At 45.6% G+C, this 24,017-nt stretch overlaps 1 protein-coding gene across 1 annotated transcript in view; it reads left to right on the top strand.

The window, feature by feature from the left end:
- The window catches only part of TDRD3 (tudor domain containing 3), a 224,731-nt gene that overhangs the window by 125,442 nt on the left and 75,272 nt on the right, over window positions 1–24,017 (top strand). Inside the window, exon 5 of the mRNA XM_075265433.1 lies at window positions 13,098–13,239. Coding sequence (XP_075121534.1) covers window positions 13,098–13,239 — 142 coding nt within the window. The remainder of the gene's footprint in view (window positions 1–13,097; window positions 13,240–24,017) is intronic.

The raw sequence follows: 24,017 nt of genomic DNA, 5'->3' as shown, positions 1-24,017 counted from the left end.
TACAAATACCCTCATTTCTTGCTACTGCCATATAGTGCCAGTGTCTGACTGGGAATTCAAAGAATATATTGGGGTTACGTGCACCCACAATTTTTACTACTGGTATACAGTGCCAATTTCTAACTAGGAATTCAAAATGCGCAAGGCTCCCGGAAAGGGACGTGGACGAGGCCGTGGGCGAGGTCGGGGGAATGGTTCTGGGGAGCAAGGTAGCAGTGAAGCCACAGGGCGTCCCGTGCCTACTCCTGTGGGGCAGCAAGCATTGCGCCACTCCACAGTGCCAGGGTTGCTTGCCACATTAACTAAACTGCAGGGTACAAACCTTAGTAGGCCCGAGAACCAGGAACAGGTCTTGCAATGGCTGTCAGAGAACGCTTACAGCACATTGTCCAGCAGCCAGTCAGACTCTGCCTCCTCTCCTCCTATTACCCAACAGTCTTGTCTTCCTTCCTCCCAAAATTCCGAAGCTTTACAGAACAATAACCCAAACTGTTCCTGCTCCCCAGAGCTGTTCTCCGCTCCTTTCATTGTCCCTCAACCTGCCTCTCCACGTCACGATTCCACGAACCTAACAGAGGAGCATCTGTGTCCAGATGCTCAAACACTAGAGTCTCCTCCATCTCCGTTCGATTTGGTGGTGGATGACCAGCAACCCACCCTCATCGACGATGATGTGACGCAGTTGCCGTCAGGGCATCCAGTTGACCGGCGCATTGTGCGGGAGGAGGAGATGAGACAGGAGTTGGAAGAGGAAGTGGTGGATGATGAGGACACTGACCCGACCTGGACAGGGGGGATGTCAAGCGGGGAAAGTAGTGTGGATGTTGAGGCAGGTGCAGCACCAAAAAGGGTAGCTAGAGGCAGAGGCAGAGGTCAGCAGCTTAGGCGAAGCCAGGCCACACCCGGAATCTCCCAAGATGTTCCAGTTCGTACCCAGCCCCGAAAAACTCCCACCTCGAGGGCACGTTTCTCGAAGGTGTGGAGTTTTTTCAAGGAATGCGCCGAGGACAGATATAGTGTTGTCTGCACAATTTGCCTCTCGAAATTGATTAGGGGCTCTGAGAAGAGCAACCTGTCCACCACTTCAATGCGCCGTCATTTGGAATCCAAGCACTGGAATCAGTGGCAGGCAGCAACGGCAGGACAAAGGCCGCCTGCCGTTCACGCCACTGCCACTGCCTCTGCCACTGCCTCTGCCACTGCCACTGCTGACTGTGCTGGCGATGCACTCCAGAGGACGAGCCAGGACACCACTTCATCTGCCTCCGCCACTTTGTTGACTTCTACCTCATCCTCCCCTGGTCCTGTCTTATCTCCTTCTCCTGCACCATCAAAGGCACCATCAGGCGTTTCTTTACAACAACCCACCATCTCTCAGACATTGGAGCGGCGGCAGAAATACACTGCTAACCACCCACACGCGCAAGCCTTGAACGCCAACATCGCTAAACTGCTGGCCCAGGAGATGTTGGCGTTCCGGCTTGTTGAAACTCCCGCCTTCCTGGACCTGATGGCAACTGCGGCACCTCGCTATGCCGTCCCTAGCCGTCACTACTTCTCCCGGTGTGCCGTCCCCGCCTTGCACCAGCACGTGTCACTCAACATCAGGCGGGCCCTTAGTTCCGCGCTTTGCACAAAGGTCCACTTGACCACCGATGCGTGGACAAGTGCATGCGGACAGGGATGCTACATTTCACTGACGGCACACTGGGTGAATGTAGTTGAGGCTGGGACTGCTTCCCAAACTGGCCCGGTGTACCTCGTCTCCCCGCCTAACATTCCTGGCAGGGACACGAGAAGAACACCCCCCTCCTCCTCCTCCTCTACCGCCTCCTCCTCCGCCACCGCCTCCTCCTCCGCCACCGCCTCCTCCTCCGCTGTTAGATTGACCCCAGCTACGAGTTGGAAACGTTGCAGCACTGGCGTTGGTAGACGTCAGCAGGCTGTGCTGAAGCTGATCAGCTTGGGGGACAGACAGCACACTGCCTCCGAGGTGAGGGATGCCCTCCTCGATGAGACGGCAATATGGTTTGAGCCGCTGCACCTGGGCCCAGGCATGGTCGTTTGTGATAACGGCCGGAACCTGGTAGCAGCTCTGGAGCTTGCCGGACTCCAACATGTTCCATGCCTGGCCCACGTCTTCAACCTAGTGGTGCAACGTTTCCTAAAGAGCTACCCCAATGTTCCAGAGCTACTGGTGAAAGTGCGGCGCATGTGCGCCCACTTTCGCAAGTCGACAGTAGCCGCTGCTAGCTTAAAATCTCTCCAGCAACGCCTGCATGTGCCACAACACCGGCTTTTGTGCGACGTCCCCACACGCTGGAACTCAACGTTTCAGATGTTGAATAGAGTGGTTGAGCAGCAGAGACCTTTGATGGAATACCAGCTACAAAACCCTAGGGTGCCACAAAGTCAGCTGCCTCAGTTTCACATCCATGAGTGGCCATGGATGAGAGACCTTTGTGACATCCTACGGGTCTTTGAGGAGTCCACAAGGAGGGTGAGCTCTGAGGATGCGATGGTGAGCCTTACAATCCCGCTCTTGTGTGTTCTGAGAGAATCCCTGATTGACATCAGGGATAACTCAGATCACACAGAGGAGTTAGGGATAGCATCCGATCCGTCACAGCTGGAGAGTAGGTCCACACATCTGTCCGCTTCACTGCGTTTAATGGAGGAGGAGGAGGAGGAGGAGGAGGAAGAAGAGTTGTCCGATGATGTGATGGTGATACAGGAGGCTTCCGGGCAACTTCGAATCGTCCCATTGTTGCAGCGCGGATGGGTAGACATGGAGGATGAGGAGGAAATGGAGATTGAACTTTCCGGTGGGGCCAGAGGAGTCATGCCAACTAACACTGTGGCAGACATGGCTGAGTTCATGTTGGGGTGCTTTACAACCGACAAGCGTATTGTCAAAATCATGGAGGACAACCAGTACTGGATCTTTGCTATCCTTGACCCCCGGTATAAAAACAACATCTCGTCTTTTATTCCGGTAGAGGGGAGGGCCAATCGCATCAATGCTTGCCACAGGCAATTGGTGCAGAATATGATGGAGATGTTTCCAGCATGTGACGTTGGCGGCAGGGAGGGCAGTTCCTCCAGTAGGCAACCAAGTTCTCACCGGTCCACACAAACGAGGGGCACACTGTCTAAGGTCTGGGACACCTTGATGGCACCCCCTCGCCAAAGTGCCGCCACGGAGAGTCCTAGTGTCACCAGGCGTGAGAAGTATAGGCGCATGTTGCGGGAATACCTTTCCGACCACAGCCCTGTCCTCTCCGACCCCTCTGCGCCCTACACGTATTGGGTGTCGAAGTTGGACCTGTGGCTTGAACTTGCCCTATATGCCTTGGAGGTGCTGTCCTGTCCTGCCGCCAGCGTCCTATCTGAGAGGGTGTTCAGTGCAGCCGGTGGCATCATCACTGACAAGCGCACCCGTCTGTCAGCTGAGAGTGCCGACCGGCTCACTTTGATAAAAATGAACCACCACTGGATAGAGCCTTCATTTTTGTGCCCACCTGTGTAAAGCACCCCAACATGAAACTCCATGTCTGTACTCAACCTCTCCAATTCCTCCGCATCCTCATACTCATCCACCATAAGCGTTGCACAATTCTGCTAATACTAGGCTCCCTCCAACATGATTTCCCCCAACTCTGCTGGTTAGAGGCTCCCTCCACCCTGATTTCCACCAACTCTGCTGGTTAGAGGCTCCCTCCACCCTGCTTTCCCACAACTCTGCTGGTTAGAGGCTCCTTCCACCATGAATTTGCCCAAACTGGGCTGTTTAGAGGCTCCCTCCACCATGAATTGGTCCAAACTGGGCTGGTTAGAGGCTCCCTCCACCATTAATTGGTCCAAACTGGGCTGGTTAGAGGCTCCCTCCACCATGAATTTGCCCAAACTGGGCTGTTTAGAGGCTCCCTCCACCATGAATTTGCCCAAACTGGGCTGTTTAGAGGCTCCCTCCACCATGAATTGGTCCAAACTGGGTTTTTTAGAGGCTCCCTCCACCATGAATTGGTCCAAACTGGGCTGGTTAGAGGCTCCCTCCACCATGAATTGGTCCAAACTGGGGTGGTTAGAGGCTCCCTCCACCATGAATTGGTCCAAACTGGGCTGGTTAGAGGCTCCCTCCACCATTAATTGGTCCAAACTGGGCTGGTTAGAGGCTCCCTCCACCATTAATTGGTCCAAACTGGGCTGGTTAGAGGCTCCCTCCACCATGAATTTGCCCAAACTGGGCTGTTTAGAGGCTCCCTCCACCATGAATTTGCCCAAACTGGGCTGGTTAGAGGCTCCCTCCACCATGAATTGGTCCAAACTGGGGTTTTTAGAGGCTCCCTCCACCATGAATTGGTCCAAACTTGGCTGTTTAGAGGCTCCCTCCACCATGAATTGGTCCAAACTGGGGTGGTTAGAGGCTCCCTCCACCATTAATTGGTCCAAACTGGGCTGGTTAGAGGCTCCCTCCACCATTAATTGGTCCAAACTGGGCTGGTTAGAGGCTCCCTCCACCATGAATTGGTCCAAACTGGGTTTTTTAGAGGCTCCCTCCACCATGAATTTGCCCAAACTGGGCTGTTTAGATGCTCCCTCCACCATGAATTGGTCCAAACTGGGCTGGTTAGAGGCTCCCTCCACCATGAATTTCCCAAAACTTGGCTGTTTAGAGGCTCCCTCCACCATTAATTGGTCCAAACTGGGCTGGTTAGAGGCTCCCTCCACCATGAATTGGTCCAAACTGGGGTTTTTAGAGGCTCCCTCCACCATGAATTGGTCCAAACTTGGCTGTTTAGAGGCTCCCTCCACCATAAATTGGTCCAAACTGGGGTGGTTAGAGGCTCCCTCCACCATTAATTGGTCCAAACTGGGCTGGTTAGAGGCTCCCTCCACCATTAATTGGTCCAAACTGGGCTGGTTAGAGGCTCCCTCCACCATGAATTTGCCCAAACTGGGCTGTTTAGAGGCTCCCTCCACCATGAATTTGCCCAAACTGGGCTGGTTAGAGGCTCCCTCCACCATGAATTGGTCCAAACGGGTTTTTAGAGGCTCCCTTCACCATGAATTGGTCCAAACTTGGCTGTTTAGAGGCTCCCTCCACCATGAATTGGTCCAAACTGGGGTGGTTAGAGGCTCCCTCCACCATTAATTGGTCCAAACTGGGCTGGTTAGAGGCTCCCTCCACCATGAATTGGTCCAAACTGGGGTTTTTAGAGGCTCCCTCCACCATGAATTGGTCCAAACTTGGCTGTTTAGAGGCTCCCTCCACCATTAATTGGTCCAAACTGGGCTGGTTAGAGGCTCCCTCCACCATGAATTGGTCCAAACTGGGTTTTTTAGAGGCTTCCTCCACCATGAATTTGCCCAAACTGGGCTGTTTAGAGGCTCCCTCCACCATGAGTTTGCCCAAACTGGGCTGGTTAGAGGCTCCCTCCACCATGAATTGGTCCAAACTGGGGTTTTTAGAGGCTCCCTCCACCATGAATTGGTCCAAACTTGGCTGTTTAGAGGCTCCCTCCACCATTAATTGGTCCAAACTGGGCTGGTTAGAGGCTCCCTCCACCATGAATTGGTCCAAACTGGGTTTTTTAGAGGCTCCCTCCACCATGAATTTGCCCAAACTGGGCTGTTTAGAGGCTCCCTCCACCATGAATTGGTCCAAACTGGGGTGGTTAGAGGCTCCCTCCACCATTAATTGGTCCAAACTGGGCTGGTTAGAGGCTCCCTCCACCATGAATTGGTCCAAACTGGGGTTTTTAGAGGCTCCCTCCACCATGAATTGGTCCAAACTTGGCTGTTTAGAGGCTCCCTCCACCATGAATTGGTCCAAACTGGGGTGGTTAGAGGCTCCCTCCACCATTAATTGGTCCAAACTGGGCTGGTTAGAGGCTCCCTCCACCATTAATTGGTCCAAACTGGGCTGGTTAGAGGCTCCCTCCACCATGAATTTGCCCAAACTGGGCTGTTTAGAGGCTCCCTCCACCATGAATTTGCCCAAACTGGGCTGGTTAGAGGCTCCCTCCACCATGAATTGGTCCAAACGGGTTTTTAGAGGCTCCCTTCACCATGAATTGGTCCAAACTTGGCTGTTTAGAGGCTCCCTCCACCATGAATTGGTCCAAACTGGGGTGGTTAGAGGCTCCCTCCACCATTAATTGGTCCAAACTGGGCTGGTTAGAGGCTCCCTCCACCATTAATTGGTCCAAACTGGGCTGGTTAGAGGCTCCCTCCACCATGAATTGGTCCAAACTGGGGTTTTTAGAGGCTCCCTCCACCATGAATTGGTCCAAACTTGGCTGTTTAGAGGCTCCCTCCACCATGAATTGGTCCAAACTGGGGTGGTTAGAGGCTCCCTCCACCATTAATTGGTCCAAACTGGGCTGGTTAGAGTCTCCCTCCACCATTAATTGGTCCAAACTGGGCTGGTTAGAGGCTCCCTCCACCATGAATTTGCCCAAACTGGGCTGTTTAGAGGCTCCCTCCACCATGAATTTGCCCAAACTGGGCTGGTTAGAGGCTCCCTCCACCATGAATTGGTCCAAACGGGTTTTTAGAGGCTCCCTTCACCATGAATTGGTCCAAACTTGGCTGTTTAGAGGCTCCCTCCACCATGAATTGGTCCAAACTGGGGTGGTTAGAGGCTCCCTCCACCATTAATTGGTCCAAAGTGGGCTGGTTAGAGGCTCCCTCCACCATTAATTGGTCCAAACTGGGCTGGTTAGAGGCTCCCTCCACCATGAATTGGTCCAAACTGGGGTTTTTAGAGGCTCCCTCCACCATGAATTGGTCCAAACTGGGTTTTTTAGAGGCTCCCTCCACCATGAATTTGCCCAAACTGGGCTGTTTAGATGCTCCCTCCACCATGAATTGGTCCAAACTGGGCTGGTTAGAGGCTCCCTCCACCATGAATTTCCCAAAACTTGGCTGTTTAGAGGCTCCCTCCACCATTAATTGGTCCAATCTGGGCTGGTTAGAGGCTCCCTCCACCATGAATTGGTCCAAACTGGGGTTTTTAGAGGCTCCCTCCACCATGAATTGGTCCAAACTTGGCTGTTTAGAGGCTCCCTCCACCATAAATTGGTCCAAACTGGGGTGGTTAGAGGCTCCCTCCACCATTAATTGGTCCAAACTGGGCTGGTTAGAGGCTCCCTCCACCATTAATTGGTCCAAACTGGGCTGGTTAGAGGCTCCCTCCACCATGAATTTGCCCAAACTGGGCTGTTTAGAGGCTCCCTCCACCATGAATTTGCCCAAACTGGGCTGGTTAGAGGCTCCCTCCACCATGAATTGGTCCAAACGGGTTTTTAGAGGCTCCCTTCACCATGAATTGGTCCAAACTTGGCTGTTTAGAGGCTCCCTCCACCATGAATTGGTCCAAACTGGGGTGGTTAGAGGCTCCCTCCACCATTAATTGGTCCAAACTGGGCTGGTTAGAGGCTCCCTCCACCATTAATTGGTCCAAACTGGGCTGGTTAGAGGCTCCCTCCACCATGAATTGGTCCAAACTGGGGTTTTTAGAGGCTCCCTCCACCATGAATTGGTCCAAACTTGGCTGTTTAGAGGCTCCCTCCACCATTAATTGGTCCAAACTGGGCTGGTTAGAGGCTCCCTCCACCATGAATTGGTCCAAACTGGGTTTTTTAGAGGCTTCCTCCACCATGAATTTGCCCAAACTGGGCTGTTTAGAGGCTCCCTCCACCATGAGTTTGCCCAAACTGGGCTGGTTAGAGGCTCCCTCCACCATGAATTGGTCCAAACTGGGGTTTTTAGAGGCTCCCTCCACCATGAATTGGTCCAAACTTGGCTGTTTAGAGGCTCCCTCCACCATTAATTGGTCCAAACTGGGCTGGTTAGAGGCTCCCTCCACCATGAATTGGTCCAAACTGGGTTTTTTAGAGGCTCCCTCCACCATGAATTTGCCCAAACTGGGCTGTTTAGAGGCTCCCTCCACCATGAATTGGTCCAAACTGGGGTGGTTAGAGGCTCCCTCCACCATTAATTGGTCCAAACTGGGCTGGTTAGAGGCTCCCTCCACCATGAATTGGTCCAAACTGGGGTTTTTAGAGGCTCCCTCCACCATGAATTGGTCCAAACTTGGCTGTTTAGAGGCTCCCTCCACCATGAATTGGTCCAAACTGGGGTGGTTAGAGGCTCCCTCCACCATTAATTGGTCCAAACTGGGCTGGTTAGAGGCTCCCTCCACCATTAATTGGTCCAAACTGGGCTGGTTAGAGGCTCCCTCCACCATGAATTTGCCCAAACTGGGCTGTTTAGAGGCTCCCTCCACCATGAATTTGCCCAAACTGGGCTGGTTAGAGGCTCCCTCCACCATGAATTGGTCCAAACGGGTTTTTAGAGGCTCCCTTCACCATGAATTGGTCCAAACTTGGCTGTTTAGAGGCTCCCTCCACCATGAATTGGTCCAAACTGGGGTGGTTAGAGGCTCCCTCCACCATTAATTGGTCCAAACTGGGCTGGTTAGAGGCTCCCTCCACCATTAATTGGTCCAAACTGGGCTGGTTAGAGGCTCCCTCCACCATGAATTGGTCCAAACTGGGGTTTTTAGAGGCTCCCTCCACCATGAATTGGTCCAAACTTGGCTGTTTAGAGGCTCCCTCCACCATGAATTGGTCCAAACTGGGGTGGTTAGAGGCTCCCTCCACCATTAATTGGTCCAAACTGGGCTGGTTAGAGTCTCCCTCCACCATTAATTGGTCCAAACTGGGCTGGTTAGAGGCTCCCTCCACCATGAATTTGCCCAAACTGGGCTGTTTAGAGGCTCCCTCCACCATGAATTTGCCCAAACTGGGCTGGTTAGAGGCTCCCTCCACCATGAATTGGTCCAAACGGGTTTTTAGAGGCTCCCTTCACCATGAATTGGTCCAAACTTGGCTGTTTAGAGGCTCCCTCCACCATGAATTGGTCCAAACTGGGGTGGTTAGAGGCTCCCTCCACCATTAATTGGTCCAAACTGGGCTGGTTAGAGGCTCCCTCCACCATTAATTGGTCCAAACTGGGCTGGTTAGAGGCTCCCTCCACCATGAATTGGTCCAAACTGGGGTTTTTAGAGGCTCCCTCCACCATGAATTGGTCCAAACTTGGCTGTTTAGAGGCTCCCTCCACCATTAATTGGTCCAAACTGGGCTGGTTAGAGGCTCCCTCCACCATGAATTGGTCCAAACTGGGTTTTTTAGAGGCTCCCTCCACCATGAATTTGCCCAAACTGGGCTGTTTAGAGGCTCCCTCCACCATGAATTGGTCCAAACTGGGTTTTTTAGAGGCTCCCTCCACCATGAATTGGTCCAAACTGGGCTGGTTAGAGGCTCCCTCCACCATGAATTGGTCCAAACTGGGGTGGTTAGAGGCTCCCTCCACCATTAATTGGTCCAAACTGGGCTGGTTAGAGGCTCCCTCCACCATTAATTGGTCCAAACTGGGCTGGTTAGAGGCTCCCTCCACCATTAATTGGTCCAAACTGGGCTGGTTAGAGGCTCCCTCCACCATGAATTTGCCCAAACTGGGCTGTTTAGAGGCTCCCTCCACCATGAATTTGCCCAAACTGGGCTGGTTAGAGGCTCCCTCCACCATGAATTGGTCCAAACTGGGGTTTTTAGAGGCTCCCTCCACCATGAATTGGTCCAAACTTGGCTGTTTAGAGGCTCCCTCCACCATGAATTGGTCCAAACTGGGGTGGTTAGAGGCTCCCTCCACCATGAATTGGTCCAAACTGGGTTTTTTAGAGGCTCCCTCCACCATGAATTTGCCCAAACTGGGCTGTTTAGAGGCTCCCTCCACCATGAATTGGTCCAAACTGGGGTGGTTAGAGGCTCCCTCCACCATTAATTGGTCCAAACTGGGCTGGTTAGAGGCTCCCTCCACCATTAATTGGTCCAAACTGGGCTGGTTAGAGGCTCCCTCCACCATGAATTTGCCCAAACTGGGCTGTTTAGAGGCTCCCTCCACCATGAATTGGTCCAAACTGGGTTTTTTAGAGGCTCCCTCCACCATGAATTTGCCCACACTGGGCTGGTTAGAGGCTCCCTCCACCATGAATTGGTCCAAACTGGGGTTTTTAGAGGCTCCCTCCACCATGAATTTGCCCAAACTCTGCTGGTTAGAGGCTCAATCCACCCTGATTTTCAAAACAAATGTTGGTGCCAACCTCAACTTACTACAAGGGCCAAATTCACTGCTGGTGACAAGCTCTCCTCACTGCAAGTGCCAAATACACATGTTTCAAGGTGTTTTCCTACTGTCAGAGAGGTGGTATTGAGTGTGTAAAGTGTGTAGTTGTTAGGCTGTGATGTTGGGGTAATAGAGGGTCTTTGGTGTGTTAGATGCCCCCAGACATGCTTCCCCTGCTGTCCCAGTGTCATTCCAGAGGTGTTGGCATCATTTCCTGGGGTGTCATAGTGGACTTGGTGACCCTCCAGACACGGATTTGGGTTTCCCCCTTAACGAGTATCTGTTCCCCATAGACTATAATGGGGTTCGAAACCCGTTCGAACACACGAACATTGAGCGGCTGTTCGAATCGAATTTCGAACCTCGAACATTTTAGTGTTCGCTCATCTCTAATCTTTACAGGAAGAGGGCAGAAGTGTCATGGATATAGAAAGCTATAAGATATAGCTTCACCGTGTAAGCATTGTCTTCTATCTACTTCCTGCTCCTTGGCTCTGCACAGCCCTGTTTACCTTGTGTTAATACAGGACTGATTGGGATTTCACGTAAATGTTATAAACTAGTTATTAAAGCTGTAATAAAGGATGTTCACGTCTCAGGCTTATAGAGACTTAATCGTTGACTAAGTTTGACCTGCCTTGAAATTTTACACCTACAGAAACTGAAATAACTGGTAATTGAATATTCCAGCACATGTAACTCACAAAAAGACTGATTTGCAGCTTACGTTTGTCTGAACAATAGTCTGGAAACACGTCAATTGATATTTTGCATGTAAACCAGGTGCACAAGAATTTACCATTTCAATTTTAGCCTAAAGCACTGTAGCACTAGAATAAATTGCTGTCTGTAGGAAAGGCATTGTGTATTTTGTCAAGTGAGTAGTTCAGACTTAGCTGGAACCATTTAATCACTAAAGATAAAATCGCTGCCCCGATTGCAAGAAATTTTCATGTTACTCAGTGGAGGAAAAAAGTAGCTCTAAAATCACTTTTAATTCCCATCATGCAGTGATCAAAGGAAACCTGCTATGTTCAACCTGGTGTTTGATCTTCTAAGTTCATGTTACTGTGCGGCAAGAGCTGAGCAGATTGTATATAGTTTTGTGGGATTCTGTAGAACTAATGTTTTATTCACGTAGAGCCTTGTTGTTTGCATGCTTAGGAGTCCAGTGGGTGGTCCTACTCTGCAATTGACAGACATCTCTAATGCATAAGTCACTGAGAAAGGACCCTCTCCATGTCTCCGAGATATGGGTGCAACTACAAGGGATGCATGCATCTTCACAGCTCTGTCTCACACTAACCCACTGACTCAGGCTATAAACTGAGAACATGTACCCCCAACACACCCCGGAACAACAATGCAGCCATCGATGAGTCCCAACAATCATACATGCCACATAATTTAAGCTAGAATTTACACTCTATGTTTAGGTTATTTTTGGCAACCAGGCAAAACAAGAAGAAGAAGTAGTAGTGCAAGCTACAAAAATAAAGAAAAAAATAGACATGCATAGAATGTGCAAAATGACTTTAGGACATGTTCACAAGGCTGGATTTGGAGAGGAATATGAGGAGGTTTTCCACCTCAAAGGGTATGTTTACACGGAGTATTTTGCGAGCGGATTTTGAGGTGGAATCCGCCACAAAAGCCGCCTGCAAAAACATGTCCCATTCATTTCAGAGTTACTCACTTTTTTTTTTTTTTCCCTTCAGCTAGCAGGAAAAAAAAAAAAAAGCGGAATGCCGTATCTTCACATGAATTCCGTGGCTGAGTCAGCTGCAGCGTCCACAGCTCGAGACAATCTCTCCTGATCAGGGCCATTCATTGGGGCCTATTCAGGAGCGGGATGTCGCGACGTGATGCACTTTTTTTAAGGGAAATGTTCAGAAAAGACCAAGAACTGAACGGAAAGTGTCCGATGCAACGCAAACCCTCTAATGATTTTGTGTCTGTCTTATTTGTCGGACCAGTCTCTTCTCCTAGCATGTCTGATTTTTGTATTCCCCATAATCCACCAGTCTGAGCCTCCTTTATCTGTAGTGTTTCTTTATTTCTCCTAGTAGAAATGTATACATATATTGATAAGTGGGTGCTACCAGCTGGGGGTATCTTGTGGCACATACTGACACTGTACATTCACGACGGTGCCAGTCTCAGTAGGGACACACCACCGTGACAACAGGAATAGGAAAAACACAGTTATCAGTTTATTCAGACATTTCTAGGGAAAATAACAAAGAAACAGCAAAACGCCAAGTTATAAGAATAGATGCTACAGAATTCTTACTTAGGGAGAAGACAAATATTTGACACATTTGATGTGATGAGATTTTTTTTTTCTCCCCATAAGATGGAATGGCAATGTAGAACAGTTTGAGCAGAATAGGTGGATATTTGTTTCATCTTGTAATCTCTCCATATTCTGTGCTATAAGGAACTTCATGAATTTCGTTGTGTTCTACTTCAGTAGCGCTGTATGCCATGTAGTATAGAATTTACAGGATAAAAAAAGCCAGCAGGAAAACAAGCCGAGTAGTTCTATTTTAGAGGACACTCTGTGTATTATAAGAGACAATAATTGCTTGTGGAGTATTTTGCTTGCATGATGGGGTTTACCATATGTTCTGCTGTCATAACTTCATTGACCTTGTAATTGCTTCTAATGTCTTTCCACGTACAATATTTTCCAGCAAGTAAATCTTAAACGGTCGCAGTATATACTTTCACTGCTGATTGCAATGTTCGCGGCCCGCGTACTTCTGTTTCCTCGATGTTTGTGCTGTTACATTTGTTTTTGTATGCATTTAGAAGAAAATTAGAATTGATTATTGCATTTCTTGGCAGCTTCTAAAAAAATTCAACATTTTAATTGTATTCTACGTCTTTTTCTTCCCTGCTAGCTTGAACACTCCACCTGGCACCAAAATAAAGCTATTAGGAACTGTTGAAGTGAAAAATGGATGCTTGCTTTTGGATGACACCAACACTGTCGTGCTTGGAGGTGAAGTGGAACTGCTTATAGAGAAATGGGAGCTGCAGAGGGTGAGCCTAACACAAATCACTTTAGTTCTTGTTGTTGGATGTGTTATTAAATTGACTCTTCCGGGCAGAGAATACATATTATTTTGGAAGGATGCATCCATTATTGCCCTATATTACAGTATTCGCCTGTTTACTCCAAGGGCTGGTGACAGGTCCTCTTTAGCAATATCCTCTTTATAACAAAAAAATGGGGTGGGGGGGTTATGAAGAATGGCATACTGAGTTACCCTAGTCAGAATTTTTAGGGTTCCTATTGGAAAGTGTAGTTGAGCACTAGCAGGCTGTAACTAGCATTGATGACTAACAATCTTCTAAATACATTAGTTATGGGATAACTTCCACAGTTTAATCATACTTGCTGTAAATTGATTTTTTTTTAATACCTGCAAGGTGTTATTGGACATTAACACCATTCTAATATGGTGCTTGATATAAAGCGAGTCCTTTGTGCTGCTGCACCCGTATCATGCATGTGTGTCTCATTGTTTTGTTTTGGGTTTTTTTTGTTAGGGGGGTGGGGTTGTGTGTGTTTGTTTTTTTTAATTATTATAATTATGGCTTGTAGACTTTGTTGGACGCCATTTTTCTGAATGTAAATCTCTGAGACTACTACTGCAGAACTTTATGCAAATAGGCAGAGGGAAATTTACATAAACACAAAAGCATACTGAGTTCTAGACTCTTCCACTACCAGGGTGGATCTATCGTGCAGTAAGACGATCCTTGATGGTTTGAAAGGGAACATTCAAGTCAATATATTATTGACTGCACAGGCTCTGCAGGCAGATCGCACAGGCCACTGGGTTTGGGAACTATTGTTAACTTTTAAGACTGATCTGTGGAGCTGCAACCCAATATTATCGGCACGATGGTGGCTCGTATGCTGTTCCGAGTGGTGATCATGGGTTCTCAGGGAAGAGGACTATATCGGACAGGATTGTGAAGCACTTCACCCTCAAGCACTTGTCCAGTGGCGACTTGTTTAGGCTGAACATCCAGAAGAAGACCGAAATTGGTATACTGGCACACAAAATCTTACATAGACAAGGTCAGCTAGTTCCAGACTATGTCATCACACGACTAATCATACAAGAACTAAATAACTGTGGTGAACATAACTGGTTGCTAGATGGTTTCCCAAGAACTGTTCCTCAAGCACAAGCTTTGGATAAAGGCCATCAAATTAACACTGATATTGACTTGAATGTTCCCTTTCAAACCATCAAGGCTCGTCTTACCGCACGATGGATCCACAAAAGCATACTGAGAATGAATTATAAAAACTGGCGCATTCCACCGAAAGCACCAGTTCCTGAATTTATGAATAAGTGCATGCCTCATCATAACCCAAGATAAATAGATAGCAATATTGCCACACACTCAGGGATAATATATAGCGTGGTGCTAGTAGAAAGGATCCTTCGATCCAACAGCAAATAATGTAAAAATGCTGCTGCACACACTGGTTTTGCCAAGGGTATGGTAAGTTTATTTACATAAATTACACAATCGTTGTGCCATGGACATGTAGCAATAGGCAAAAAGGAAAACAATAGATCAAATTAACGTTTCGGTCGTTGGACCTTCATCAGAAATGATCTATGTACAGGAAGCAGGGGGTGTAGTATGTCTCATCATAACCCAGGCTCATTTTCTGGGGTTCATGTGCCTAAACAGAAATCTTTGCCGGCTCTTTGCTGGTATAGATTTCCTGAATCAGTTATGTCAGAAAGCTTTATATGTACATCATATGCTTGAAAAATGTACGTTGACGCAAAAAATATCATGGTACGTTAGGCAATTTTTAATTTCCTCACTGTAAATATACAGTGGAACAAAGCCAAATACGGTATGCAATCTTGTGTTACCCCTTCTACCTAATAGATTGTAAGCTTTTGTGAGCAGGACTATTAATCCAATTGTGTAAATTGATAAGCAACTTATTACTCTGTAATATATCATTTTGTCTGTGTATAAACCCTATGATTTGTGAAATTCTGTGGAATATATTGATGCTACATATATACATAAAATTATTATTATTCTCAGGATAGATGATAAATATTAAAGGAGTGTCGGGTCTGACATCTCGTCCTTGCTCTCTGTCATTGCATAATTCCCTCACCCTTATTTTGTATCAATATATATAGATATATATCATAACATTTCAATAAAATCTAATTCTGAAAGAGTTATTCCATGCAATACATTTATCATCTCTCCACTGGAGCATTGTCCTTCACTGTTTCTGTCAGTCCTGTTTTCAATGAATGGCTGCAGTAACCTCCAGAACACTTTACTGTGCAATCTGTAGGTAAAGAGAACAATAGTATTCCTATTCCCAGTAACCCATTGAAATCAGTGGTGGTCCCAGCAAGTACCTATCCTGTGAATAATTGTTAAATATTTTATGCCAAAACCCCTTCAAAGATACATGTTTTTAAAAAAAATGATTTGAAATGTTTCATTGTGAACTCTTTAATAAAGTGATTTTAGGTATTTAATTTGTCAATCCTCCGTTTTCCGCAGTGAGGAGGCGCTCCAGCAATATAGACAGTAGCTTTAGAGGTATTCATTTATGCAGACTCCATAGTACTCTGAGCTCTGTGTATTGAATAGACAAAGCACCAGTGCTCTTGCCTCCGTTGGACGTTGCAATAACCTAACCGCCTCATGACACCCATCATGGTAGACTTGCAGAGTCCTTGTAGACCCAGGTCAGCTCTGCCAGTAACTGTCGTGAACACAGGAGGGTTGTTTTACTTTTAATAATAGCTACTCTTAAAGTGTGAATGTTCTCCGGAGCCTTTTATAGCCTCATAGGGGACATTATATGCATCAAACATATATACATGCCAGTGTTGCACAATGCATTTAATCTTATGTACAAATTCCGTACTTTGAAGGAACAAACAGTTCGGTATTTTTGTACTTCAGTATTAAGCTACTTTTAGCAGTACTTCCCCACTGTCCCATTCACTGTGCTCATCTTGTTGCTGAAAAAGCTTTAGATAATGTCAAATGGTGGTGGTCAGGACAGGTAATGGGCATTATGGATATTAGACACTCTTTTAGAATATACTGTCAGGGTCTGGGGTTGCTAGGTGGGGTGGCATAGACACACAAGTCCAGCTTCTTTAGTCCAAAACAAAGGTAGAGTTTTATTTTCACTCAAAAAGGCAGTGCAGCAACTAAAGGAAACAATACAAAAATAAATACCTGCCCGGCTAGGCTCTAACTAATAGAATAGGTTACCTCACCTAGAATAACAGAAATCCAAAAGCCAGTAGAATCATTCAGGACACAGCTCCAAAATATGACCTCTTTCTTTGGCTCTCCAGCCAAGTTCCGCCAAAGTGTTGCTGCTGGAGCTGGCTTCTTAAGCCTCCCTTGATGAGCAGACTCTGCAGCTGAGTTGCTTCCAGAACATCCCCAAAGTGTGGACTGGAGGGGGTGGAATGACAGGTCCCACTTCCCACCTACCCGCCATTCCTAAAAATCCAGCCCAGTAACCGGAACTCTGAAACAATCCTCAGCAGACAATAGTTATCTGCTGATAAACATTCTTTCTGGAGTTTTCTCATCTCACCCACCTTAGTAGTCTGGGTGAAATGTACACCCCCTCCGTTACCTGACCAGCCATCGGCTTACAATACTTAAAGGGATCCTATCACTCAGCCATGATTTTTTCTAAGTACCACGTCAGAATAGCCTTAAGAAAGGCTATTCGTCTCCTACCTTTCGTCGTCTTCTCCGCGCCACTGTTTGCCTACAGTCCCGGTTCTTGTCGGTATGCTAATGAGCTCTCGCAGCACTGGGGGGGTCCCCAATGCTACGAGAGAACTCCCTCCAGCGCCGCCTCCTCTCCTTCTTTTTTTTTTTTTTTTTTTTTATGTAGATTGTGAGCCCCACATAGAGCTCACAATGTACATTTTTTTCCCTATCAGTATGTCTTTTTTGGAAAATGGGATGGAAATCCATGCAAACACGGGGAGAACATACAAACTCCTTGCAGCGCCTCCTCTTCTTCAGCAGCGTCATCTTCAGCCTCTTCTTCCGGCGGCGTCTTCTTACTTCTAGACCTCGGGCCTTGGCAGAGCAGACTGCGCATGCCCACAGGCCACGAGAAAATGGCCGCTTGCACAGTATTGGAGACGACGAAAGGTAGGAGACGAATATCCTTTCTTAAGGCTACTCCGATGTGGTACTTAGAAAAAAATCATGTCTGAGTGATAGGATCCCTTTAAACAAATAATAGATTGCTTCTTATCCACCTTCTTTCTATTGCACAAGAGAATGCACCAGGGGTGCCCACTCTTTCTACCTCTATTTAGGGCCCCTGATAGATAGAAAAAGGATATTTCAGGAAATCCTCAGATTAAGAGTGCGCATGGATGATTTTTCACTGTTTATGGATTTTCTACATGAGGACTTGCAGGGGTTCTCCGCTATTTTTCAGATTTCTAATCTCTAGATTAAAGATAAATAAATCAAAATGTGAAGTGCTTTTCTTCAGTAGAGCGATTGTGTCCTATCACGAAGTAGGAGGTAGCTAGGTCTCCCTAGCATTTGATACAACATAACCTGCTTGACATACCATATTATCAAAAGTGGAGCAAATGGTTCTCCACAGTGGGCCTCCACACAATATTATATGCCCCACAGTGGGCCCCTACACAGTGTTACATGCTCCACAGTGGGCCTCCACACAGTATTATGTTACTCCAGAGCGGGCCCCCACACAGTATAATATGCTACTTACCAGCACTCCCAGGCAGAACAGGTAAATAGCTTTCTCCTTCTTCTATCACTGCATGCGTTGATGAAATACATCATCATGCCTGCATCAGGACAGAGGTCACACTCTGCTGACAGTGTAAGCTGTGGCCTACACTGACGTTTTTCAGCTGTATGTGCATTTGCACATACAGCTGAAAGAAGCTCTCCATTAATGAACGATCAGGAAACCTGAATGGTGGCGACGATATGTATGCCAACAGAGAGGGCTCTAAGTGCCCACTCTGGCACGCATGCCATAGGTTCACCAATACCGACCTATAACTAAAGTGCCTTTTAGAAGGTCCAATGCCTGTCAAGGGGTTTTTTTTTTTTTTTTTTGGATATTTCTAAGGAGGGTGGGAAAGTATCAATTGGACAACCTCCTACAGGCCACGTTATCGACACAGGCTATATGCCTGATTTTTGGGTCTTGGCAATTTAATTGAAAAGTAACTGGAATCAAACGATAACCAGTATAGCCAACATGATTTTGTTCATGTCAGTTTTTCAGTTTGGTCATTACAACACCTGTAGTATTCAGTCCGAACTGAAACTACCAATATTATACTCTGAGGTCTCTTCAGAACCCAGAGTATAATTAACAAAGGCCCAGGGGAAGTCATCAAACATTAAAAACAGCCAGGCGAACCTCGCGGGATGAGTCTCTCGAGATTCGCCCATCAATCAGTGGGAAGGCCTAAATAATTGTCAATAATCGTAATCAAGATAAAATGCCCTATTACTTGCAATTTTGATTTAAGTGATAATCGCCCAGTCCTATCTGATAAATAGTGGTATGAAAAACGTATTACTGAGTGTGAACTGTGCTTGGTTCTTTCTGAGATGGGTAAGTGACTTGCGGACCAGTTGATAGAAAAGAAGATGGAACAGGGCAGGTGGACTTTGAAGAGTTTCTGATATTACTAGTACACATTTTTCTATATTTTATGAAGGGTAAATGAGTGAGGACCAGCAACTGCTCATCTTTACCAATATCTGCTGTATAACAATTTTTTTTTTCAGATTATGCACTTTTTAAATTATGAACTGTGGGAGTGTAGGTACGACCCTACTGAGCTAAAGGTTTTGTCCAACAGATGCCAAAATCACTATCATTCCTTGTGAACCACTCTTATACTATTTTCAGATATGATATGGGGAAGGGGAAAGGTTCATCAGGAGATCTAGAATGCATTCCTAAAAACTCCTTATAAAACAGGCTTTCTACTATGTGCGGAAGTGCCACTACTCAGGAGGAGGATGATTCTACCTCCCAGCTTCAGCATTAACCCATGCACCCGGCAATCCTCTACATACATGATACCTCTAGGCAGGAATTGACATTGCTCTTGGAAAAGCCTGCTCCCCCCTACAGTTTAGCCTAAGAACAGAATTCCCGGCTGTACTGTGATGCCCCGGGTCCATTTCTTTCGGCCATTGATTGACCTCAGTGGTCACGTGCATCAGGGACTTCCACCAGAAGAAAACACCGAAATACTAGGATCGGACCACGCAGGGAGACCCCGAAGCACTGTTGACAGCTGAGTATTTTTTAAACAAATCCCCCCCTCCCCTCCCCCCTTTCCCAGCTCATTATTAAAATTATGATTATCATTATTATTAATAATACTTGTTATGTACACACACAAGGACCTTTTAATGTCTAATAAGCAGCAAACTTTCCTTCTTCTTGTCCATACTCTTGCTCATACAGAATAGTATTTTAGCAGTTAGCCTTGGTGCATTCAGCATCCTTTATTTAGCAGGTTGGCCATTGGTGAGTGGCCCATTAATAGTATATGAAGCACATTACTCATCAGGGAACATGGCACAAACACAAATGGCTTCCTTATTTACAGTATGTACAACAGCAGTGAAATTCCAATAAAAAGAGCTTTCTAAACATGCCTGGAAATCTACGAGTTCTCTGATTGGGATTGTTTTGTTGACCTTTTATATGTATTTTTATTCTGCCAATTATTTTGCTGGGAAACATGTTTGTGTGATCCTACAGAAAAGCAAAAATCAGGCTTTAATCATGACCATGTCCTGTTTCGTCCGGTTTATTCCATTTAGCTATTTTTATTTCCTTGATCAGAATCCTTGCTTTTTCAGTAGCTAATTTAATTTCTTACAAGCAGATTACACTTATCTTTTTTATTTCTCTTCGGTGCTTTTACTTTAGTGTTTATTTTTATTATGCGTTCTGTGCCGTGATTATGGTGTGTGCCGTGATTGCAATTCTGGGAACTCAACTGTTCAATTTTACCTCCTTGCTTTTCTACAGTAAAAAATTCATTTCACAGCTGTACACAGTCCTGTAGCTGTATTTCTACTGTGCATTGTATACAACGGCATAATTACTATTAATGCCAATTTTGATAGAGCTATAAAATGTGCATGTTTATAGAGATTAGGTTTATTGTTGGATTTAGGCTGGATTTACATACTTTTTCCACCATAATCCAAGGAAATTACCGTGATCTCACCCAGTGAACGGTTTCCAATCTGGTCACGATTATTGCAGCAGTAATTACATGTAATGTTAATTGGATCAGAAAACCCCATTATATGAATCGGATTTGGAGGCCATTACTTTCTATGGATATCTTGTTGACGAGGCCTATGTTCACAATGATATTGATATGTAATTAAAGGTTAATATACGTATATTCAGTATAGATTTATGGTTGACTTTGAAATGTACACTGTTCTCCATGCACTTTCATCAGTTAAACCATAATTTTTGGGGGGCAAATTTACAATTAAACAGGTTATAATAATGATGCAAGCTCTTTATATCTATTATGTTTGGAAACCGGATCCAGGCTGATTTTTGTACAATAGAAGTCAGTGACAGGAGGACGCAAGAGGGTGGACATCATGTTGCACCAGCTTGGAAAGACTTTTGTGACTCAGTCCAATGTGAATGAGAAATGATGTTATTCTTAGGAGAATTAATTTATCCTTACAGTTTTAGACAAGGGCTACTCTGAGGCTTTAGCTTCTCACTTACTCACTTCCTTTATTTTTATTAGTTGACATGGAAATTTTTACTAGTCTTTTAGCAACCAAATAATATGAGGCATCATTTTCAAGTATTCTTTAACTTCTATCAATGTAGTAAAATTCCAGTAAACTCGCCATCTGACACCTGTGTAGAGAGTGGTATTTGGCATTTAGAGACTTTAATTTTATTGGGTGCATATATTTCCATGTGGTGTGTAAAGGTGACAGCCAGAGTGCTGGAGTCACAATATGTATCTCCCATATTCCTGACCTATGTAGACCTAGGCTCTTTACTGGCCCATAAAAGACTGCAGAGCCTGCACTTCAGGGCAGATCCTGGGAGTGAGTGGAGGTGCTGGGGTCTGTCCTGGAGAGCTTGGTGAGACCAAACTGGGACTTGTTGTTTCGTTTGATCGTATGGTCAGAAGTAAGCCATACATGCAGTTAGCCTCAATCTGTATTAGTTAAAGCTCGGACGAGCAGGATTTTGATTTGACATTATTTTGCCTGAAGTTAAGGCTGTATTTTATTTTGCTTATTTTTGTGACTAACGTGAAGGTTTGTTTATTTTGCTGTTTTTACTAAATAAACCTATTTGCACCAGATTTTATGTCTCTGACTGGTTGGGTCTGCACCATTGCTGCTACTGGGCTACCTTCCTCACAGTGGCTATGGTAAAAACCCTCATTAGCTTAATTAGCTCAGTCCATTGCTCTCATAGGATGAGAGCAGCAAGTCAAAAACTAAGATATTGATGGATGTAGACAGAGCACGTTATCTACATCTGTCATTATTCACTGTAATGTAAAAAAACCCATAATGAATGCTTTTTCTAGCTTTTCTGTTTATAAAGATTGTCTTGCAGGTACGATCTTCCATCTAAAACCATATCAAACAGGATGGAAGAAAACTTCCATCTTGTCATTAGTATTTACAGTGAATGATGACAGACAGATTGTGCTCTGTCTACATCCGTTGTTATATGGGTTTTTCAGTCCGTAGTTCTGATCCTATGACTGGCCAGAGCAATAGCTAATAGTGAATTTAGCCTAATTTCTCTAATACAGTATATTATAAATAGTCAGGCACTTGTGTAATTCATAATGTGCATTTTGATCTGTTTTGCTTATGCAGGTTTCTGCTATTACATCACTTTACTGTCGCAAAAACTTCATTTTTTTTTCCTGAATGATAAATATCAGTCTTTCATTTTCATCAGCGGAACAGCTCGCTCTCCTTTTCCTAGACTTCCCTTTCACAGTCTTTTACCAGCTATAATATGAGACAAGCCTATTTGTTTGGCGGTAACAGAGCAGCTGTAAACATGTTTTGTTTAATGCATTAGAGGTTTCCATCCATTATAATTTTCTTTGACTAATTGCTTTGCCGGGTCTGTATTGTCGCTGCATATTTACTGTTATATTTTAAGTGTGTTTTTAATCCTCGAATAGTCCATCTCATTAATTTACACAAGGGCAAATGATGTACATGGGTTTAGACAGACAATTTAATTTGCACTGAGAGGATGCCAAAACTGTGGCCAATTTACATGAGCAGGCAAAGTCACGGAAGGGATTTGTTCCCCCATGTTCAGGTAAATTAGGAATGTAAACGGTTGTAGCTATATTTTCCAATTAACGTGAGCAAAATAATTAAAAGGGAATCACTAGTTTTGTAGGATCTGTAAGTAAACTTTAGACGGAGAGGCAAACCTTTATCGGGAAGAATTAGAATTTTTACGTCTCTAAGTTTTGCTAATGTTATGTAATTATTGTAATGCCCTTTAAGTACTGCAGTCCCTGCCAAAAGATAAAAACCTTGCCACTCTCTATGCAGAAAGACTCCAAGCATACTGTATTAAAATATTTCGGTGCATTGTACAACACAATGTAAAGTGCCATCTGATTTGGCTTCAAATGACAGCTGAATTGTAGAGTACGCGTTGCATCTTCTCGGGCCTGGTTCACACCTGCATTTGGTATACCATTCAGGGAGACCGCTAAAAAAAAAAAAACTGCTAAGAAAGCACACGATCCCAAAAGGCTATAACGGGGTACATGTGTTTTCTTTATGGTGTCCACACAAGTGATAGCAAGAGAAAGTACTGCAAGCAGGGGCAACACGGTAGCTCAGTGGTTAGCACTACAGCCTTGCAGCGCTGGAGTCCTGGGTTCGAATCCGGCCAGGAACAACATCTGCAAGGAGTTTCTATGTTCTCCCCGTGTTTGCGTGGATTTCCTCCCATTCTACAAAGACATACTGATAGGGAAAAAAATGTATAGGGCTCACAATCTACATTTAAAAAAAGTACCGCTAGCACAACTTTTCTCTCCGCTTGATTTGTGTGGAAAACATGGACCCCATTATAGTCTTTGGAGTCTGTGTGGTTTCTCTGCTAACCGCTGTTTAAAGCGTTCAGTGTTCCATTCGGGTGTCCCCAAGAGAACTCCTTGAACGGAATACTGAACGCAGATGTGAACCATGCCTTACTGAGCGGTCAACTACCCAAGTGTCCCATTCAAGTCTGTGGGAACATGCTGCAGTAGCCGTAACCTGAAAACAAAAATACATATAGGAAGAAATCAGAATACCTAGTTTTTATAGAACAATTTATTCATGTAAAATACAAGTATAGAAAATAAATACTGCATAGAATATCAATAAATGCAAAGGTACAAAACAGCGCACACGACACCCCACCCCAGAGTCTCCAATTGAAACACCAGAATCCATTTAATATCGGCGGAATTTGCCAGTTTCAGTTTAAAAATGGCGAAAACCCTCCAGACCCCGTTATAGTCTATGGGGTTTACGGGTTTCCACCTATAACTGCTTTTTAAGCGGACAGGGTCTCCATCTTTTGGGTCCCCATGCGGACCTGAATGCTAGTGTGGACATAGCATAAGATGGTTATTTTTGAGTGGATATCTGTTTTTCCTTCAAGGGAATATAGCACATCAAAACAGCTCTCTAGTCTGGAAGCAGCAGTG

Source organism: Leptodactylus fuscus, chromosome 2, assembly GCF_031893055.1.
Source record: "Leptodactylus fuscus isolate aLepFus1 chromosome 2, aLepFus1.hap2, whole genome shotgun sequence".
NCBI classification, from domain to species: Eukaryota; Metazoa; Chordata; class Amphibia; order Anura; family Leptodactylidae; genus Leptodactylus; species Leptodactylus fuscus.
Note: the sequence above shows the minus strand (reverse complement) of the source record. Positions and strands in the feature narration are given on the sequence as shown.